Source organism: Camelus ferus, chromosome 13 (assembly GCF_009834535.1).
Source record: "Camelus ferus isolate YT-003-E chromosome 13, BCGSAC_Cfer_1.0, whole genome shotgun sequence".
NCBI lineage: Eukaryota > Metazoa > Chordata > Mammalia > Artiodactyla > Camelidae > Camelus > Camelus ferus.
The window spans coordinates 36,933,914-36,953,079 of record NC_045708.1 but is presented as its reverse complement, the minus strand read 5'-3'; the positions used below and the strand labels follow the sequence as shown (position 1 = coordinate 36,953,079).

At 34.4% G+C, this 19,166-nt stretch overlaps 1 protein-coding gene across 4 annotated transcripts in view; it reads left to right on the top strand.

The window, feature by feature from the left end:
• EPS15 (epidermal growth factor receptor pathway substrate 15) overlaps positions 1-19,166 on the top strand; it is a 123,055-nt gene that overhangs the window by 56,255 nt on the left and 47,634 nt on the right. For all 4 annotated transcript variants that reach the window (XM_032494251.1, XM_032494249.1, XM_032494250.1 and 1 more), the window contains exons 12-13: positions 1,096-1,181; positions 14,923-14,995. In XM_032494251.1, the coding sequence (XP_032350142.1) occupies positions 1,096-1,181; positions 14,923-14,995 (159 nt within the window). The remainder of the gene's footprint in view (positions 1-1,095; positions 1,182-14,922; positions 14,996-19,166) is intronic.

Genomic DNA, 19,166 nt, shown 5'->3' with positions numbered 1-19,166 from the left:
AGTATTAAGTTTTATGTTCTGCTAATAAGGTCCTCAGTTTATCTTAGTTTACATATTCAGGTCTCAGTTTTAACATTTCCTGATGGTGATTATTCTGTTATTTGTCGATCTGGTTGTGGCATTGGGTGTAGATCAAGTGTTTGAAGGAGCAATTATTTTTTTGCCCTGACTTCAGCCAGTTATATAAGACATCAAAAATGGAGATTGAGCCAGGGTGAAAGAAACTCATTGGGAGGCTCTCCATCTTTGAAGAACATATTCTGTTGAGGAAGTAAATTATAAAAACAGCTTACACATATAAAATACCATAAAGTTTGTAGAGTGACTTCACATGCAGTGTTTATTTCATTTCATGTTTAAAGTGGGAAGAGCAGAGATGACTTCTCTATTTTGTAATGAAGATCTTGCAGCTAATAAAATAGCAGAGCCCAGAATAAACCCAGCTACGTTTTCTAAATACAAATACCATTCAGAGACCAGTTTTGACATCCTTATTGGTGAAAAAAAAACTATATATAAAGGATGTCATACGAAGACAGTTTCATATATAATTTTTACTATGGAACATGCTGAGCAATTGATTTTACTTTAAATAGACGCTAAAAATGTTACTAAATGTAAATATTTGTTGAATTAAACAAAATCAACCACTATCATAATTCTGTGATTCAACAAAAATTTGTATACTTACTCTGTGCCAGATGATACAAATAAATCGCCATCCGTCTTCCCCCAAAATTTATGCTTCACTGGAGGAATTAGTTTATATCAATATCTGCTTTACTACAACATTCTGGACAGACTCAGATCAAGTGATGAAGACATTGGGATCTGAAGTGGTGATATATATTATGGAACAACAGCTATTAGAGAGTTTAAGGGAAAATGTCTTAGTATATAACTAGGTGTGTGTGTGTGTGTGTGTGTGAGAGTGTGTGTATATAAAGATGCATTAGATATGATTTTCTTAAATGAATTAAGTGTTAGTAATACCATAAAGTATATAACCATATAGTGCTTTTAAACAGTTTTAATGCTTTGTCATATGCAATTTTATAGCAAATAATGTTATAACTGTGCACTTTTTGTTTTTAGAACATCATAGGATCAAGTCTTGTTGCAGATTTCTCTGCTATTAAGGAACTAGATACCCTTAACAATGAAATAGTTGACCTACAGAGGTATGTAAAGTAAAATTACACCTGACTATTTAATACACATACATACTCTTTTCTGTTTCTAATGTATATCTTGGTAGATACTGCTTAATGTGGTTAAGTGCTATGGTACTTAAAATGGGAATCGGTGTACCTTATTTCATTAAATCTATAGAAACCTTTAATTGTAGGATGCAGTACTTTCTTATGTAGCACTAAAAAAAGAAAACTCACTGCCAAATAAACGATGACATTCCATCAAATATAAGGTACTATTTGATTTTGAACAATGAAATATGTATATCTTAGAATGAATGAAATACATTCTAAATTTTCCTCCAACTTTAGATATTTGAATAGCATATTAGAAAAACATTATTATTTAAAACATTTTATGGAAGGAATGTTAAATGCAGATACCATGCCAAGAATTTTCACAACTGTTATTTCATTTGATCTTCACCAAAACTTTGTGACTTAAGGTAGATATTATTGTTTCTATTTTACTGTACGGAGTTAAGATGCTTAGGTTATTTTACCCAAAATCATACAAACCTGTCATTAGTAGAACTAATACCAAATCTCAGAACTACTTGATCTGGAATTGAATCTTCTTTCTTATACATATGTAGTGTGTAGACTAGACTTGAATACAGTTAGGTTTGAATCTAAATACACCAGATACTATCGGTATTTCCTAATTTCCTTATTCCCTGGAAACTATAGTAATACTCATTTTAAAAATATCCCTCTAAAATTACCTTTTAAAAAGTGAGACCATTTTTCCACCTATAGGGCATTGGACTTAAATATCATTTTAGTTACACAAAACCTTTTTTTTTTTTAACCTTCACAACACTAAAGCAGGTAATGGCTGATACTTCATTTTACTGATAATATTGTGACATAAGGAGATTAAATAATTAATAATATTGTGATGTAAGGAGATTAAATGATTTGTCTGGGCTATATGGCAAGACCTTGGGAATGCTCTTTCCTCATCTATGAGACTACACTGAGATTGCTGTAGAGAAACTTATTTATGATTTTTTTCAGTTCCAAGAAAGAACTCAACCCAGGCTAACTTAAGTGAGAGTGAATTTATTCACTTGTGAAACTAAGCTCTCTCAGAAGTAGAAATAGCTTAAGGCATAGCTTCATCCTGGGGTTCAAATAATAAAATCAGTTCCCTTACTCTCTCCATTTCTTGTTTCCACTTTCATTGGGTTGTTCCATTCTCAGATAGACTTTCCTATTATGTTGTCAAGCAGGTTATAGCACACTTAGTTTCATGTACTTATTATTTCAAATTTAGTAGAGTGCCTGTCTTCTGGCATTTCCTGCAAAAAGCCCTAAGATGCATTCTGATTGTACTGGTTTAGAGCCTTACCTACTCTTGAAACAGTCAATGACCAGGGATGTATAGTTTGCCTATTTGCCATGAACTCTGTCCTGGGAGGGGTGGGGAGTGAAGGTTAGTTTTCTGTCAAGACCACATGGAGGAGGGGGTGTCCCCACATAAAAATTCTGTCAGAAGATGGAATGAATTCTGGGGAGGTAAATATCCACAGAAGGCAGTATAGCTTCAAATCCATAGTAATTTTAGTGATCACTCTTAGTATCATCTACCTCCTTGAAAAATATGACTTGACATTCTGTAAACTTAGTCTGGGCACTTTTTTAAATGTCATTTTTTAGTTTTGACATTTCTGCCTTCTACTAAATTCTACCAAATTGTCATTTCCAGCTCAAAAATTCGCCTTTGCCCATTACATAAAGCTTCTAATATTCGAATCCTAGAAAGTAAAAAACTAACAAATAAAAACAAACCCTTGGAGATTATATAACCCAGTTTCTTACTTTCTCATGAAAAAAAAAATCAAATCCAAAGTCATACATCAAGTCAGCAAAAGTGCTGGCTGACACCCAAACCTGGTTGTATAATTTCTAGTTCTACATTCTTTCTATTATGTAAGTCAGCTTCTCATTAAGATTTAGTGCATTTTTACTTCGATTCAGATTAGAAGTAAACGTTTAATTACTGAGTCTGTAATGATGTGTAGACTTCATTTTCCTATGGTCCATAAATGGTCCATTAACATTTTTGCTTATCTTATGAGTAATGTGCATGGAATAGTAGCTAGATTTGAAAATATTTGTCATCTGTGCCTCTCAAGCTATGAAAATAGATACATACCCCAGTATTCTAGGGCTTGCTTGATTTCCACAGTAGTTATTTTACATGAAATGTTTTTGTAGTGAGTTTTAATAGGAAGTAGAGCATCACACATAAGATGTTCTTATAGGTACAAACATTTGTTATATTAGTTACATTTTGTTCAGCTGAGCTTTCACCTACTTCTAGTAACCATAATTTAAGTTGTACTAGTGGCAGTTTTACATAGTGAATTACAGCTAACTACATAAAAAGAACTTATCTAACATTTTGTGGCTGTCTTGTTTAGAAAATCATAGAGCTTCAAAACGTTATTAAGTTTTAAATTGTAGTCACATTTTATAAATGTGTGATACATTTATACTTGATTTGACACTTGTGAAAATATTTTCCCTAGGCTTTTATTTTAGGTGAGATCTACAATGTAGGCAAACTTCTATCATCTGTCAACTCCAGTAATGTCATAGTAACACTTATCTACTCATGCAGAAATTATGGTTGTTAAAATTCACTTTTGTAAATGGTTGTATTAGGTCACTACCACCAAGTCTTTAAAAAGAATATTACATTATAAACCTTGGCTTTTGTTATTATGAAAAACAGCTCTTTCTTTGTAACAGGAGTACTCTTTAGCCTTTAAATCTTTTATTAATATATCAGGATATGATGTGTATAACTACAAAACAGGAAAAAATAATGTAAACAGATTTTGTTTGTGGCTTTTACTAAATTGTTATCTGACAAAAGATTAGTCCCTTCTTATTTGTATGGTTTTTGGATGAAAATATTTAATTTTAGTCCAGGGACCAAACCTGTAAATAAACAGCATATATAATATGGAATTGTAATGAGTGTGTAATGAATATGGTGTTTTACAAGATTTGTTTTTTCCCCCTCAGTGATGGTTATGATACACACTCATAAAACTTTAGAAAATACAGAAAAGAATAATGAAGAAAGGAATGTGTTTCTTAGAATAATAATTTGTTTTGAGCATTGAAAATCAATGGAGATATAAAAAGCAATATATAACCTCAAGAGTTAGTTGGGTAAAGAACATTCTTTGTTATCAGTCAGAAAATGAGGTGTTGTTTTTACCTCTAGTTCACTAAATTGTTTCTAGTTGAAAATATAAGACATTGAGAGCTTGAGGCAGGATGACTTTTTTGCCATTTGTTTCTTTAAATTTTTTATATGGTTCCTTCAACATTTGCTATATAGTGATTTAATTATGTCAATCAGATTAAATTAGTGTGATATTTTCAACTTAAGGAAAAGCGATGGTTGTGATATAATAATCTTATCAAATATCTGAGCTGCAGACCTGTATTTTTCATTGTCTAACTAGTGTTTTCATCTAAATGTCCAGTAGGACATGACTTCTTAATCTTCCCTTGACCACTGTCCTGTCTTGTTTCTCTCTCTCAGTGACATCACCATTTATCTAGTCACTCAAACTAGAATCCTGAGATTTTTCTTCTTCTATTTTGAAATGTCTTTTGAAATCACTCCTACCTTCTCTCCTTTGCTTGATCAGCTCCTCCTTATCCTTCAGATCTCACCTCAGACATCATTACCTCTGGAAGGGGAAGCCATCTCTTGACTACTTTTACCTCCCAACCTGCATACCTTTCAAACCTTATTTAAGAGCCTGTCTTACATAGTTTTTATATTTATGCTTGTTACAGCATTTATCATATGTTATTATAATTGTCTGTTTTATTTGGTTATCTCACTACACTGTGTACTTCTTAATTATAAGGACTGTTTGCTTGTTGACTGTTATATCCCTACTGCTTATCTTATATAATAGATGATAGATAGATAGATAGATAGATAGATAGATAGATAGATAGATTGATTATGTAATAGATATATGGAGAAAATAACTTGTTCAGTATTGTTGTAATCTGCCCTGTCCTTTCTGCTTTTTCTGTCTTAGTTTTAGCCTTTATCTCATATCTGGATCATGGCGATAAGCTCCTAATTGACTGTTTGCTTTGAGTCTTTCATTCCTTGAGTTAACCTTCCTCCAACTGATACATAAAATACAACTCAGACCGCTTAGTGACTCCCCATTACCAACTGGATGCAGTTCTCTTTTCTGAGTATGGCACACAGTCCCTTCTGTCTCTTTCTTCATGATGTTCCCTTAACACTCTGACCATTCTTTTGTTTTAGCCACCTCTCACGGTGAAGCAGACTGTCTCTGCTGTGATGCTGTAAAGCACTGGAACAGACGCTGTGTGTTTGCTCTGCACTCTCTGTGTTAGCATAGTCCTCTAATCTGCCATTTCAGCTTCTTTCTTCTTCTCCAGCTATGTGGTGGGTGGGCTTATTACCTCTCACCTCAGCATGCCATCAATTTTTGATTATTCTGTGCCTCAGATCCTACTAGTCCCCTTTTCCTGAGCACACTTTTACCTTATAAACTTTTCTTCATGCTTTAAGGCCCAGCTTAAAAGTCATCTCCTTTGTCAGAGCTTCCCTGAAACTATGATTGCTAGTTGCTCTTTCCTTTCTATTTACAGAGATTTTATTCCTTTGTAACAGTACTCACCACATTTTAGTGTGGTCTTTTTTTTTTTTTTAATTTGAACTCCAGGGCAGGAACTATGTCTTATTCATTTGGATATGACTAGAAATTAATGCACACAGTGCCTGACACCACAGAATTTTATTATAGGTTAGTTGGTTGAGTGAATGAATCAAAGTATGTTATACATTTTAGAATATTTCCAGACTAGAAACCATCACTGAATGATGAAACAAAACAAAGGATCTTCTAAATAATAGCTTATTTTGAAGACTATAGAAGATTTTATAGACAAAAGGATTTTTAATCCTTACAGAAACATTAAAGCTATTGGACTGATTTTTCGTATTTTGCCAGACTGTTCTTGTGTCAAGAATTTCCTTTGAGAATCTGATGAAGGCTATTAGACTCTGCCTCCAGAAAAAAAGAACGTGTGTATCCAAGTACACCATTTTGCATTTATTTCGGGAATTCCCAGACCCTGAAAAACTATCCATGGACCCATTTTTAAGAACCCTTACTCTAAAAGTAAACTTTCTCAAATAGAGAAATTCTTGGCAATGAGAAGGCAAAATATACCAAGAAATTGGCTCCATCACTTAGTGTGGTGGTGATGGATTATGCTGAGGCAGGAGTTAATATTTATTTGTCTCCTACCAGCTTCTACTTCTTATCTCTGTCCTTTTAGCAAGAACATTCAGAAGTAAAAGCTACATCCTGTCAGGCCAGTTTGTTATCCTGATCTTGGACTAGTAAATAGGATAGATGATTACAATAATAGTTATTAGGCATTGTGCTATGCCTGCTTTATACAAATTCTCTTATTCAATTCTTGCAACATGGCTGAAGGATAAGTAGTTTTATCTCAATTTTTCAGATGAGGAATGGACAAATCTCCTTTTCTAAGAAGCTTTCCTTGATAGCCACCTTAGCTCAGAGAGAGAGCACTCAGTTTCCTTTTCTCAGAATGCTTACAATACTTAATTATATTTCTTTCCCCAGTAGTCTCTGAGCTCTGTGTGATAGCACAGACTCTCTTATTTCCAATTAGGCAACATAGTGTAGTAGTATTTCAGAGCATGGACCTTCTGGCCAAATTGCCTGGTTTGACTCTTGACCTGACTTAGACAAGTTACTTAACTATCTGTGCTGCAGTTTCTTCATCTGTAAAATGGAAATATGAATAATATCATGTAAAATGCCTAGTTCCTGGGACATGGTAAATTCTCAGTGCATGTTAGTAATCATCATCCTCCTCCAAACCTAGCTCAGCACTTAGAGCACAGCATTCATTGAAAGGTGTTCAGCAGACATTGGTTGGAGTAGCAGACCAAGTACTCTCTTCTGGAGCTGGAGACTGGAACTGTGTAGCCCGGAAGCCAGAATCTGTGTTCCTAAATGTATAGATCTCTACCTCAGTCATATTTAAGAACTGATTTTAAAAAAAAATACTTAAGGCTATGGTAGCATATGGTTTGAATTTTTTTTTACTATGTTTTTCGTTTAGTTCAGTTCAAATACTGTGAGAAACCATTAGCTCTGCAGAGGGCATTGCTTACAGTATCTAATCTGAAATTCTTTTGCTTATAAAATCCAACCTGATCTGTTTCTGGCCCTGTGGTACTGATACAAGAAGGTCTCAATTGTGACTACTTCAGCAGTGGCATTGCTGAGTGAATAAACGAAACTCTAGGTTGTGGCATGCATTTGTTTTGGTAATAAGGAAGCACCTTAATTCATTTTCACATAAAGTGTATAGCTTATCATTTAAAAACTTTGCTTAGGGAGACTTCCCTTATTTGAAACCTTCCTTGCTCAAGTCTGAGTCTGTGCTAATGCAGCAACCACTAGCTACATGTGGCTATTGAGCTCTTGAAATATGGCTGATCCAAATTAAGATGCACTATTTGTATAAAATATACTGGATTTCAAAAGAAGAATATAAATATTTTGGGTATCTTGGATTAAATCAAATATAATAAAGTAAATTTCACTTGTTTCTTTTTAATATATAGCCATTAGATCATTTAAAATTACACGTGTGGCTTGCTTTATATTTCTATTGAACTGCTCTGTTCTGAATCAATTGTATTATATAAAAATTATATTTTATTTCCTTGCATTATTTTGTGGCACTGGTAGCTTACTAAGGAGCACTTACCTCTATTAAGAGAGCAATCATTTTTAAGATGTGTTTTAGTCTGTCTTTGGGAAACAAAAATGTCTACCAAGAAATTTCAGCTGCTAAAGGATTTAGGAGTCAGTCTCCAGCAACACATTTAAGTACTAACTGCCATAATTCTGGATGCTTGATTACAGCTTTCCAAAAAGCCAGTAAATGTTGTACATTTATACTAGTAAATAGAATAATGAGAATAATAATAATAACAGCTCACATTTATTAAGCACTTACTGCTTGTTAGGCGTTGTGCCAGAGTACTTCTAGATGTAACATAAATTAGTTCTCCCCATCAATTTTATTATCCCTTTTTTTTAATTAGGAAAACTAAGTCCTAGTCTTAGTTTTTTTTCTTCTTCTTTTTTTTTTTTTTTTTTTTAGTTTTTTTCATCTTATTTTGTCTTGCTAGATAAGTAGAATAAATTAATTATTTGGAGTTTGCAAAATAAACTTTTATTTCTGCTTTAAAAAAATGAACCATCTAATTTTGGATCCTACCACTGACAGGGTAGTGGTCATATGAGCCACACCCCAGAGTTTGTGTTTTTCCTAATTCCAGTTAGGCTGACTTATTTTTCAAAAATAAAATTCACTAAAACAGCCAGCCTCTTAGGAACTAAGAAGTTTAGTTATTCCCATAGGACCAAATACACTTAAACTTTTACAGCAATTATCTTACAGTTTTATAATTATTGGCTGTGTTTGTTTTCCTAGCAAACTCTAAATAGGGGCCTAAATTTAATCTTATTTGGCATATAGTAGATATTCAATAACTGCTTGTTGAAAGAATGAAATAATACATAGTCATATAGAGATTGTATATTTTAGGGAATTTGTTAGCAGAATTAAAAGCTTAAGGTACAAAATAATGTCTTCACTCTCAAAACTTTAAGTTTTTATCAACTAATTATGAATTCTTAGAGTAAAAGACCATCTGACTTTCAGACTGGTTTGAATTACAAGCCAAGACTTCTCAACTGTCTGTAGTTGTTACTCTAATCTAGCTTGAGGCTTTTGACAGTTCCCAAGATAAGCAGAGCCAGAGTGTTCTATTGCCTTTCTAGTAGTTGTCATCAGCTTTCTGAGTAGTAAGAGCCTCAGCTTCCTCCCTTTCCCCACAGAACAGAAGCCAGCAGAGAAAGAAGAGCTATGTTGTTAAAATAATGCCATTCAGAATTCAAAAAAGCATAGCTCAGAAATCTTTAGGGACTCCCACTGCCTGTGTATTAAAAGTCTGTAAGTCTTTACCTAGTACTGAAGTTCTTTTATGATCTTACGCTGACCTACCGTTCCAGCTTTATTTACCACACATAAACCCTCCATCTTAGACAAATTAGTCTACTATCTAGAATTTTCTCACCTCTGTGCTTTTTTATTATTTTTTTATTGTGGTAAAATATACATAACATAAAATTTACCATTTTAGTCATTTTTAAGCATACAGTTCAGTGGCGTTAGGTGCATTTACATTGTTATGCAGTTTACCACAGTTTATCTCCAGAATTTTATTATCTTAAACCAAATGCTTTAATAGGACTTGATATCAACTTAACTTCAATTGTATACAAAATTCTATTCCTATTAGCTCTTTTCCTTCCACTTTTGTTGCTGTTGTCATAAACTACATCTTTATACATCGTGTATCCACTAACATAGATTTATAATTTTTTTTATGCATTTGTCTTTTAAATCTTATAGAAAATGTAAAGGGAAGTTGTAAACCAAAATTACAGTAATACTGGGTTTTGGTTTTGTCCATATATCTACCTTCACGGGAGAACTTTATATCTTCATATGGCTTCAAGTTACTGTCCAATAGTAGCCTGTCATTTCAACCTGAAGGATTCCCTTTAGCATCTCTTATAGCACAGGTCTAATGGTAATGGAGTTCTCAGCTTTTGTTTATCTGGGAATAGCTTAATTTCTCCCTCATTTCTGAAGGACAGTTTTGCCAGATAGAGTATTTTCATTTGGCAGGTTTTTTCTTTCAGCATTTTAAATGTCATCCCACTGCCTTCTGGCCGCCAAGATTTCTGCTGAGAAATCCACTAATGATCTTATTGCGGATCCCTTGTACATGAAAAGTCTTTTCTGTCTAACTGCTTTCAAGATTCTTTGTCTTTCAACAATTTGATTGTAATTGTCTCAGCATGGGTTTCTTTGGATTTTCCTGCTTGGAGTTCGTTGAACTTCTTGGCTTATAGATTCAAGTATTTTTTCAAATATGGGAAATTTTCTTCTTGGTTTACCTCTTAGTCTGCCATTTTGCTGACATCCTCTGTGCTTTCTTGTATAAGCTCTCCTTTGCATTTGAAATGCCTTTTTTCTGCTCAACATTCATTCTTTCCTTCATGGCTTAGCTGAAGTCTAACCTCCTTCACAAAGCATTCCTAGACTGAAATAATTTCTGTTGAAATACCGTATAATAAACAAAGCACTTAACTGTCTGCACAGCTTATTTTTGCAATTCATGATCCTTCCTTCACTGATACCGGAGAAGCCTTTTCTGACCCTCTCTGAGGAGAGTCGGGTAACACGGGTCTTCGGTGTTGCCACGGCACCTTGTACCTGTGTGGTACCCAGTACACTGCATTGCAGGTTATCTTTCTATGTTCTTCTGCCCAACCTCACACAAACATTTAATGGCAAGTAGCTGTCTCATTGTTTTTTTGTATCCCTAAAGTGTAGCACAGTGACAAGTATGTAGTAGAATTCAGTATTTGTTTGTTAAATAAGTAGGTAGGTCTTAGAATTGCATAAGGATATATTGGGTATCATTATATATTTTTCACTCACAACATCTCCACATATAATGTGTAAAGTAAGTATTATCTTCAATTTGCTTTAAGGAATTGGCTCACATGATTGTGGAACTGACGAGTTTAAAATCTGTAGATTAGGTTAATAACTTGGAGACTTAGGGAAGAGTTGATGTTGTAGCTCACGTCTGCATACAGTCTGGAAATAGAATTGCCTCTTCCCTGGGGGAACCTCAGTTTTTTTCTCTTAAGGCCTTCAACTATTGGTTGAGGCCCACCACACCATGGAGGATATCTACTTTACTCAGAGTCTGCTAATTTCACTGTTAATTTTATCTGAAAAATACCTCTACGGCAACATCCCAACTGGTGATTGACCAGCTATCTAGGTATCATGACGTAGGGAAGTTTAATACATAAAATTAACCATAACAGAAGCTGATAGGATCCAGGGCCTAAGCCCTACAAAAATTCTGTCTCCCTGCCTTTCACCTCAACTTCTTTGTGAAAATGTAATTATTTTTAGGCAGAAACAATGAATTCCAACAGCACTTGGACTCACATTTGCCCATCTTCATCATTTCACAGGGATGATTTTTCTTGAATGAGTGAGCTAATCCATGTAAAGTGCTTACCACATAACACCTATGACGCAGTGAATGCTTAATAAGTGCTAGTTTCTGTAAGTAGTAGTAGTAGTAGTAGTAGTAGTAGTAGTAGTAGAAAATATGGTAGGGGTAATAGTGGTTTTCCATTAATTCTAAATAAAGCATCCTAGATAAAGATTTTGACTGCCTTGACTTTTATCATGGGCCCAGTCTTGAGGCAGTCTGTGTGATTTTGAGGTGGGAAACTATGATTGGTTAAGCTTTGCTCAAGAGCTAATCTCTGGCCAGTCGTTACTCAGAGAGGCTGAGTCTGTAAAAAGATGGCATCTTTTACTTGAACTATATGGGTAGAAAGATAGTAGGGAGAGAGCAGCAGTCTCCTAAAAGCAGAATTGCTGGGTCCTAGGAGAAGGGAAGGTCAACCAGAACAAATAGCTGTTGTTATAGTGATTTAACAAAGATGATCTGTGATAGAGCAGTATTTGAATTCTGGACTATTTGACTCTAAGTCTAATGCTTTGAAAACCATACAGTGAGTTTCTAAAAGTAGAGAGTAGTTATTTTGAATATTTAGACAAGATCAGTGTTTTCTAAACTTTATGTACCCCCATAATTCCTTTTAAAAAGTTTAAAAGTTACTCCATCAATATTTAAAATTCTGAGTATTGCTAATATAATGAGCAAAATGAAGCCATAGCATAGACTCAAAGCCTGCCTTTTTCTTAATTACATGATACCTTGTACATATCACCTTGCATATCTTAAGATGGTAGATATTAGCATCTGCATAGTGAAAAATAGTACTCAAGCTCTGAATAGTTATGTGACCTAATCAGAGTCAGAAAAGCTGTTTCATGGCAGAGCCAGATTAGAATCCAGGTCTCCAGTTTTTAGTCCTATTTTCTTGTTCTCTGTAAGACCCAAATACCTTACTGAAGACTACATGATAAGAAGAGCATGCTTTTCTGTGTTTGCTTGTTAGATTTATTGGCAGTTAAGCTACCTAATAATGAGGACATCTTTAGAGTTAAAGGCGCCCAAAGGGAAGGATAGTTATAGAGGTTAAGATTCTGTGGAATAAGACAGAATAGTAATTTGGCATCTTTGAAATTATAATCTAAATTGAGAAAATTATTTTACTTTCAGTCTGGTTTATGGGATAGATTTTCTTTCATAATTTTTTCAATAGAAAGTAATATAACTGGTCATTTTATTATTTTTAAAGTTTTCTGTTAAGTAATATATGTTATACTACTTGGTTTTGATAATAAAAGGAGTTATTATGAGACCAGAATTTTACTAGATAATAGTGGGTTGAATATTAAATTTAATTGATCTCAGACTAAGAAAAATTAATACCTGAAGATTCCCATATTGTATTTCATTTGATGGTCTTCAGGATGTTTGGAGACATCACCACTGCTCCCCATCCCTCCCATCCCCAAAATTATGAAGAGAAATTTGTACTTTCTAAGCTTTCTCCATTTTACCCAAACATAGACTTGTATTTGCTGGTTAGAGCCGAGAGTCCTCTATAATCTGTTTGCTTTTCACACTAAGTGAGCTTTCCTTCTTCTTTTGTTCTCCCATTCTTGTGTCTTGGCTGTGTTGTCAGCTCATTGCCTCATTGCATCCCTCTATTCTGGTTTGCACACTTCATCTTCTGAGCAAACACTGTCAGCAACAACAATTAACAGCAGAGCAGAAAGGATTGAATACACACGTGCACATTAGTGTGTGCAATTTTGATCTATAATTCTGTGTAGTGTATTCTGTTTTTGTTATTATCTACTGACCTTGTGTAGAATGCCTCTGAGGATTTGGGATGGGAGGAGGGGGCTAGTTTTACAAGTGACTGATCTTTGACATCTTGCAGCGGGATTGAAAACACTCTTCTGCTCACTTAGGGAGGGAAAAAAACATTTCCAAGATTGAAAAATTTCCAAGATTGAAAAATTTCCAAGATTGAATGTGCAGAATTTGTGGAGTATATTTAGATTTTTCTTCCCATGTTTTTCTATTTTTAATTTTACCTATTTTTATAAGGGTTGGAAGTGCAGGATGACCTTTGCATAATAAGTAGATAGAGGTTTGGGAGGAAAAGGCTGCAACAACGATTCGCGTTGTAAGGGAATGTTTAAAATCTCCACAACATCTTGACCCACATTGCGACCCCTCTGACAAATGGTTATTGAGCTCCTTGTACATGTCAACTTTTTGAAAATAACAGTTATGCAAATAGCTTTATTATCGTGCTTTTTTTCCTCCCCTACAAATCTTAAGAATATTGTGCCTGCATATCCAAAACAGTTGATTTTTGTCTGCATTTAAAATCTCACCTCAAAAAGGTGAGAATTATAAATGTAGCATACAGCTGTCTGTTAAGTGTCTCCTTTGGTATAATTTTCTCACCTTACTTTATGCTGTAGCTTAATGGAGCCAGGCTTCTGTTGGGGTTATGTCTGGGAGGAAACTGAAGTATAGTCATAAAGCTCTAAGAAGAAACTCTGCAGTACTAGTCTAGAGGACTTCTAGAATGCCATCCTCCTTCTTCATATTACCTTCTTTTACTTTTCCCCCACCCCAGAATTCTATGGCTTTTTCTTTCATTCTGTGGGAAAGAAAAGAAAGTGAAGGGAGCGGTGATGGGGGACGGAGAGGAGAGATATTTCAGTACAAAGGGGCATTTACATTTATTATCAGAAAGTAGCTTTATTTTGTATTCTGAATCTAAGGTTGCTTAGAATTCATTTATTAGGAATCTAGCTCTGGTAGGAGCGTTTAAGAATTTAGATGATATTTCAAAGTAAAAGTGGATGCTAGCATGTTTGATCTGAAGAGTAGAAGGAGATAAATGCTAATGTGATTCTTTTTTTACTTAATTATACGTTGCTTTATATATTTGATCAGTGGGTATTGATAGGTGGTCCTAAAATAGCTTTTGAGCAGATGTGGTATATGATAGAGCAAATGGCCTGTGTATTGACAATCTTTTCTATTTTCTCTGTTGTTTCATTCTAAAATAGGTGTACACAAGGGATTTAAGGGGAAATTAACACTTGAGTAAATGTCCTTTTCCTTAATATTGTTGACTGTGTCTATTAGCAATTTTCATTTGATTTGACAGTGGTACTTAAGGGTTAAGCTTACAGAGCTGATGCAACCCCTCCTTTTTTTCACCAGCAGTTTTCATTGGACAGTATTTCCATAGCAACAGTGAGATCAGTGAAACCTGAGTGTTTCATTGATTATTTTTCTCCTCTTCCTTTTTTAATCTATTCTCTTTTCACCACATTTTAGTGAGAAAGCGATTTTTTTTACAAACAGAGCTTATATTGATTTCTGTTCTGTAAATAATTAAAAGAGGGTAGAAAAATCTGCCCTTCATTTAAAAATTGAATGTTTCACTATGTATTTAAAAAGCGATTCAGGATTAGGAGGATGGATAACCATACCGGCTGTAGCTGATGTTCTCAAATATTCTTGCATTGTTTGCTGGTCTTCTAGGGAAAAGAATAATGTGGAACAGGACCTTAAGGAGAAAGAAGATACTATTAAACAGAGAACAAGTGAGGTTCAGGTAAGTGAACTGTAAAACTCATTATTCCATTTCTGATTTAGAAGGATTCATTTTAAATGTGTAGGGTCATTTACTGTGTGATGGTTGTATTGATGAGTAGGTCAAGGGAATACCTATTATTTATGTGATATAAATATTTATCTTTTGCAAAATGATTATTTTTCTCCTAATTCTGGCCTGCAAAGATTATACAGCATGAGAAAGCAATATTTTTCAACATAAATGCCTAGTTTTAAAAGTATTTTAAAGATAATATTTATCTGCATATTATATCCTTAAAGATAAGTTTGAATGACTTATGATATAAATACTATTATACCAATAAAATTAAATGAATGAGATCATCATCATCATCATCATCATCATCATCATCATGAAAATGCAATTTGCTTTTTCATGTATGTGAGATTTTGTTAGCCAGGAGACCTAGTATTTTAAAGGGTTGTCTCCCATAATTCTTGATAAGGTGGGAAATGATATGAAACAATTTAAAATAGCATTTTATAAATTGCTTAGTAGCCAGAATATCTTAAACTTCGGCATAAAGAGATTTAATTCATTTTCATTAAATACTGTGTTAAGTAGCTTCATTTTACAAATAGAAAAGACAATAAAACCTCAGTTTCTGATTGGGAAATAATACAAAAGAAATACTTCAAACATTAAAAATATAGAAAATTGGGCAGTGTTGCATTTAGAACAGTAAGCAATGCATGTGACCATGTTCCTGGGGCACTGTTTCTTGAGTGCGGCACCAGCACATACAGGAGGTTGGATGTCAAAGCACTGGTAGCAGTTGCCAGTAAGAGCTTATGGATGGGCATTTCTTAACATGTTACTTGTATGTTGAATTCTCTTGTCCTGATAGTTTTAAATGGGTGAAAGCTCTGAAATTGTTAGATCCGTTATTTTGTTTTGATGTAGCACATTCACCAGAGATTGTCTATCAGGTGGACTATGCTAGGGTGGGGAGAAAGATTTACTGAGGAATTGAGGAAGAAGCCAGAGAGAAATTTCTTGTTAGAAGTTGTTTTTTTATTATACTTATTATATATCCTGTGATTTTCCTAAAGGTGATGTGAAGCCAAGAGATCATCTCTAATATATTTCTCTTTGTGGTAGTGAGATATGGGATGGTTACTTCAGTTTTATTTTTGTGCAGTTTTTGAGCCTCTTAAGAAATGCAAAAGAGTCATAGATTTTAAGCTATTATTGCTGAAAATAGCTTAGGAGTGGAAGATGAAATAATCTACAAAGTTTTCTCAGGCTGAAGAGATAATGTTACTGATATAATATTGGACAGTTTCTAAATTTAGCCAGGTAGTGTTTCAAAGTACAGAGGTTTTTGCAATGGAGAATATTTTGTTATTTGTGTACATCTATCTATGGTTTTTCACTATTGCATCTTTTGAGGATATGAGTTTTAAATAGATTGTTTAGAAGAACACTAAAATTTACACTGTTCTCGTCAGGCTAAATGGGCTATCCTTGAATATTTGATTTTTTATTTTTACGGAAGTTTTATTTTCAGTCAAAATGTCATTGCTATATGCCTGTCTTTCTTTACTTAGTGGTGATGGTAAAGTATCTGTTAAACCTTAAGCTTTACTGAATCCAAAATGTGTACTTGGCAGAGGCAGTCTAAATTGTTGAATTTTTTGCATAAGGTGCTATAAATAAAAGGTATCTTGGAGCATGGTTAATACAGGCCAAGCTGCAATGGTTGAACATAAAAGCTCATTGAAAAAAAAAAAACATTGGATTAAAGCTTTGTATTAGTAGATTCATTAGTCATTCCACCCCAATATAGGTGTCTTTGTATTATCCATGGCAGTGAGACACTGGACTGAGGATGGCATGGAGAATTGACATCTACAAGTAATTAAAACTTTTCATTTTAGTTTTCTGAAGCACAAGACAACTTAGCAGAAGGTGGTAGGAAGTATAGTTCATTACCTATGTAGTTAACTCTGATTTACCCACTAGTGATGAGGCACTTACTAGGAATGATATGGATAATTAAAATCTGTAACTAACTCAAATTCCTAGTGCTTATTTTCTGATTTTTCTAGCAAAAGGCAGTTTACTAGAGCTATTAATAAATATCAGAATCAAAGAACTTCACTGCTTCTTTCTGACCTCACTTTTTAATGTAGGTGCTAGTAGGAAATGCCAAAATGAAGAAAGACATCAGCAGAGAAGTAATGGAATTTTGAACTATCAATAAGTGTCTGATGGAGGTAGAGAGTATAGTTCAGTGGTAGAGTGCCTGTTTGGTGTGTACATGATCCGGAATTCAGTCCCCAGTGCCTCCGCTAAGCGGGAAAATAAAAAGTGGCTGCCTAATCCAAACTTAGCTTTTCTGAGTGTTCTTGCTTTTCTCCATGTTTATAATCACCGGTAATGATTATATGAGTTTATATCTCGAGCACAGAAACCAGACTTTCAAGAAACCTTTTCAGATATGACCAAAGCAGCAAAACACTCGCTCTTTTCTATTAACTTACAGTTCAAGATTTTTTTTTCTTAAGAACAAATGAACAATTAACTTCAAATTTTACTTCATGAGATGATCACTGTTAATTCAAATGAGGTACACTGCTAGTTTGTTGACTTCTATGGAAAAATTAGGCCCAACATGATCTAAGAGAAGCAAGCTATGAAAGGACATTCTATCTCAAATGTTTATGGTTTGGGCTTTTTGTTGTTATGGGGAAAGGGTAGACCCACATTCTTTCCCACCTTAAGCTGCATATGTATAATTTTATTAAATTTTTTTGGAGTAACCAGCAAGGGTTTAGGAATTCATCCTGATATGTATGCTTTCTTCAGTTTTGCATATTTTATAGGAATGACTTGGTATCAGACAAACGTGAATTCAGTTCCTATTCTGTCTTTTGAAAGATTTATGGTCCTAAGTAAGAAATATAAGCATTCTACACATTAGATTTTCCTTCTGGGACATGGGATAATAAAAACACCAGAGTTTACTGTTAGAATAAAATGAGATAATGCAGGTAAGGTGCCTCAGAGTCATTGGCACAGGGTTAGAGTTCAGTGTAAGTTCTGAATAGTAGTATTATTCTATGTCTTGTCATCTTATCACTCTCCTTTCATCATCAAGCTTTCTTCTCTTACTGCTGTCTTCACATCAGGCTGTCTGCTTATTGGACTTACCAATTTGAAAATACCTTTTTTTTTTTCTTAATGTGTTGCTATCACTTTAGCTACCAACCTGTTTTTCTCTATTTTTTGTTGCTTTGTGTGGCCCCTTTCTCCCTTCCTATCCTTTCAGTAACTCTATTTAGTTTCCTGTTCACCCATCCACTGTGCTTAATTTTTCTTCCCAGGACCAGGAATAATCTTAAGGCCAAATCCTTTGGTCTTTCCTGCATTGGTTACTGATTTCTTGGGTTGCACTCTCCTAGATATTCATATCCCCACCTCTCTGACCCTTTGCTTGTGCTGCCTTTGCCAGGGACTGATGGACACACTCTCTGCACCCACCCCTCTTCAGTTTTTTTTTTTATTCCCCCTGCCATCCATATACTGATGACTCACAAATATTTATCAAGCCCTCAATTCTCCTGAGTGCCAGGGTCACATCTCCAGTTAGGTACTTTGATGTTTATCATTTCAAAGTCAGCTTGTCAAAAAATGAGTCTCATCATGTTGAAAAAATATTGGCTTCAGGTTTTGAACTTTTCTATGTCAATGTTTTTCGTTCTCTGTGATGCCACCATTATCACCTAACATCTGAAATTTTGAAGTGGCATTAAAGTGCTTACTCCATATTCTTCTTGCCTTTCTTCCTAAACCAGTTTCAGTATTACCATTCTCAGATGTCATACCTCCTAAGTATATGAGAGGTAGGAAAAAAGATGAGATACAGACTTTCCTCTTGTACTACTTATTGTTTGATTGTCTGCTTCTGAATTAGGTGCCATGCACATCCTCTTTCTTATTCCCACCCTTACACCTTTTGTTGAAATCTACCGCTGCTTATGTGAATTCTACCCATGCCTTAAAGTCCAGCTCAAATGTCACCACTTTCTTTTTTTTTTTTTAATTTTTTTATTATTGCATTATTTTAATTACTTTATTTGGGGGGGGGAGGTAATTAGACTTATTTATTTTTAGAAGAGGTACTGGGAACCAAACCCAGAACATC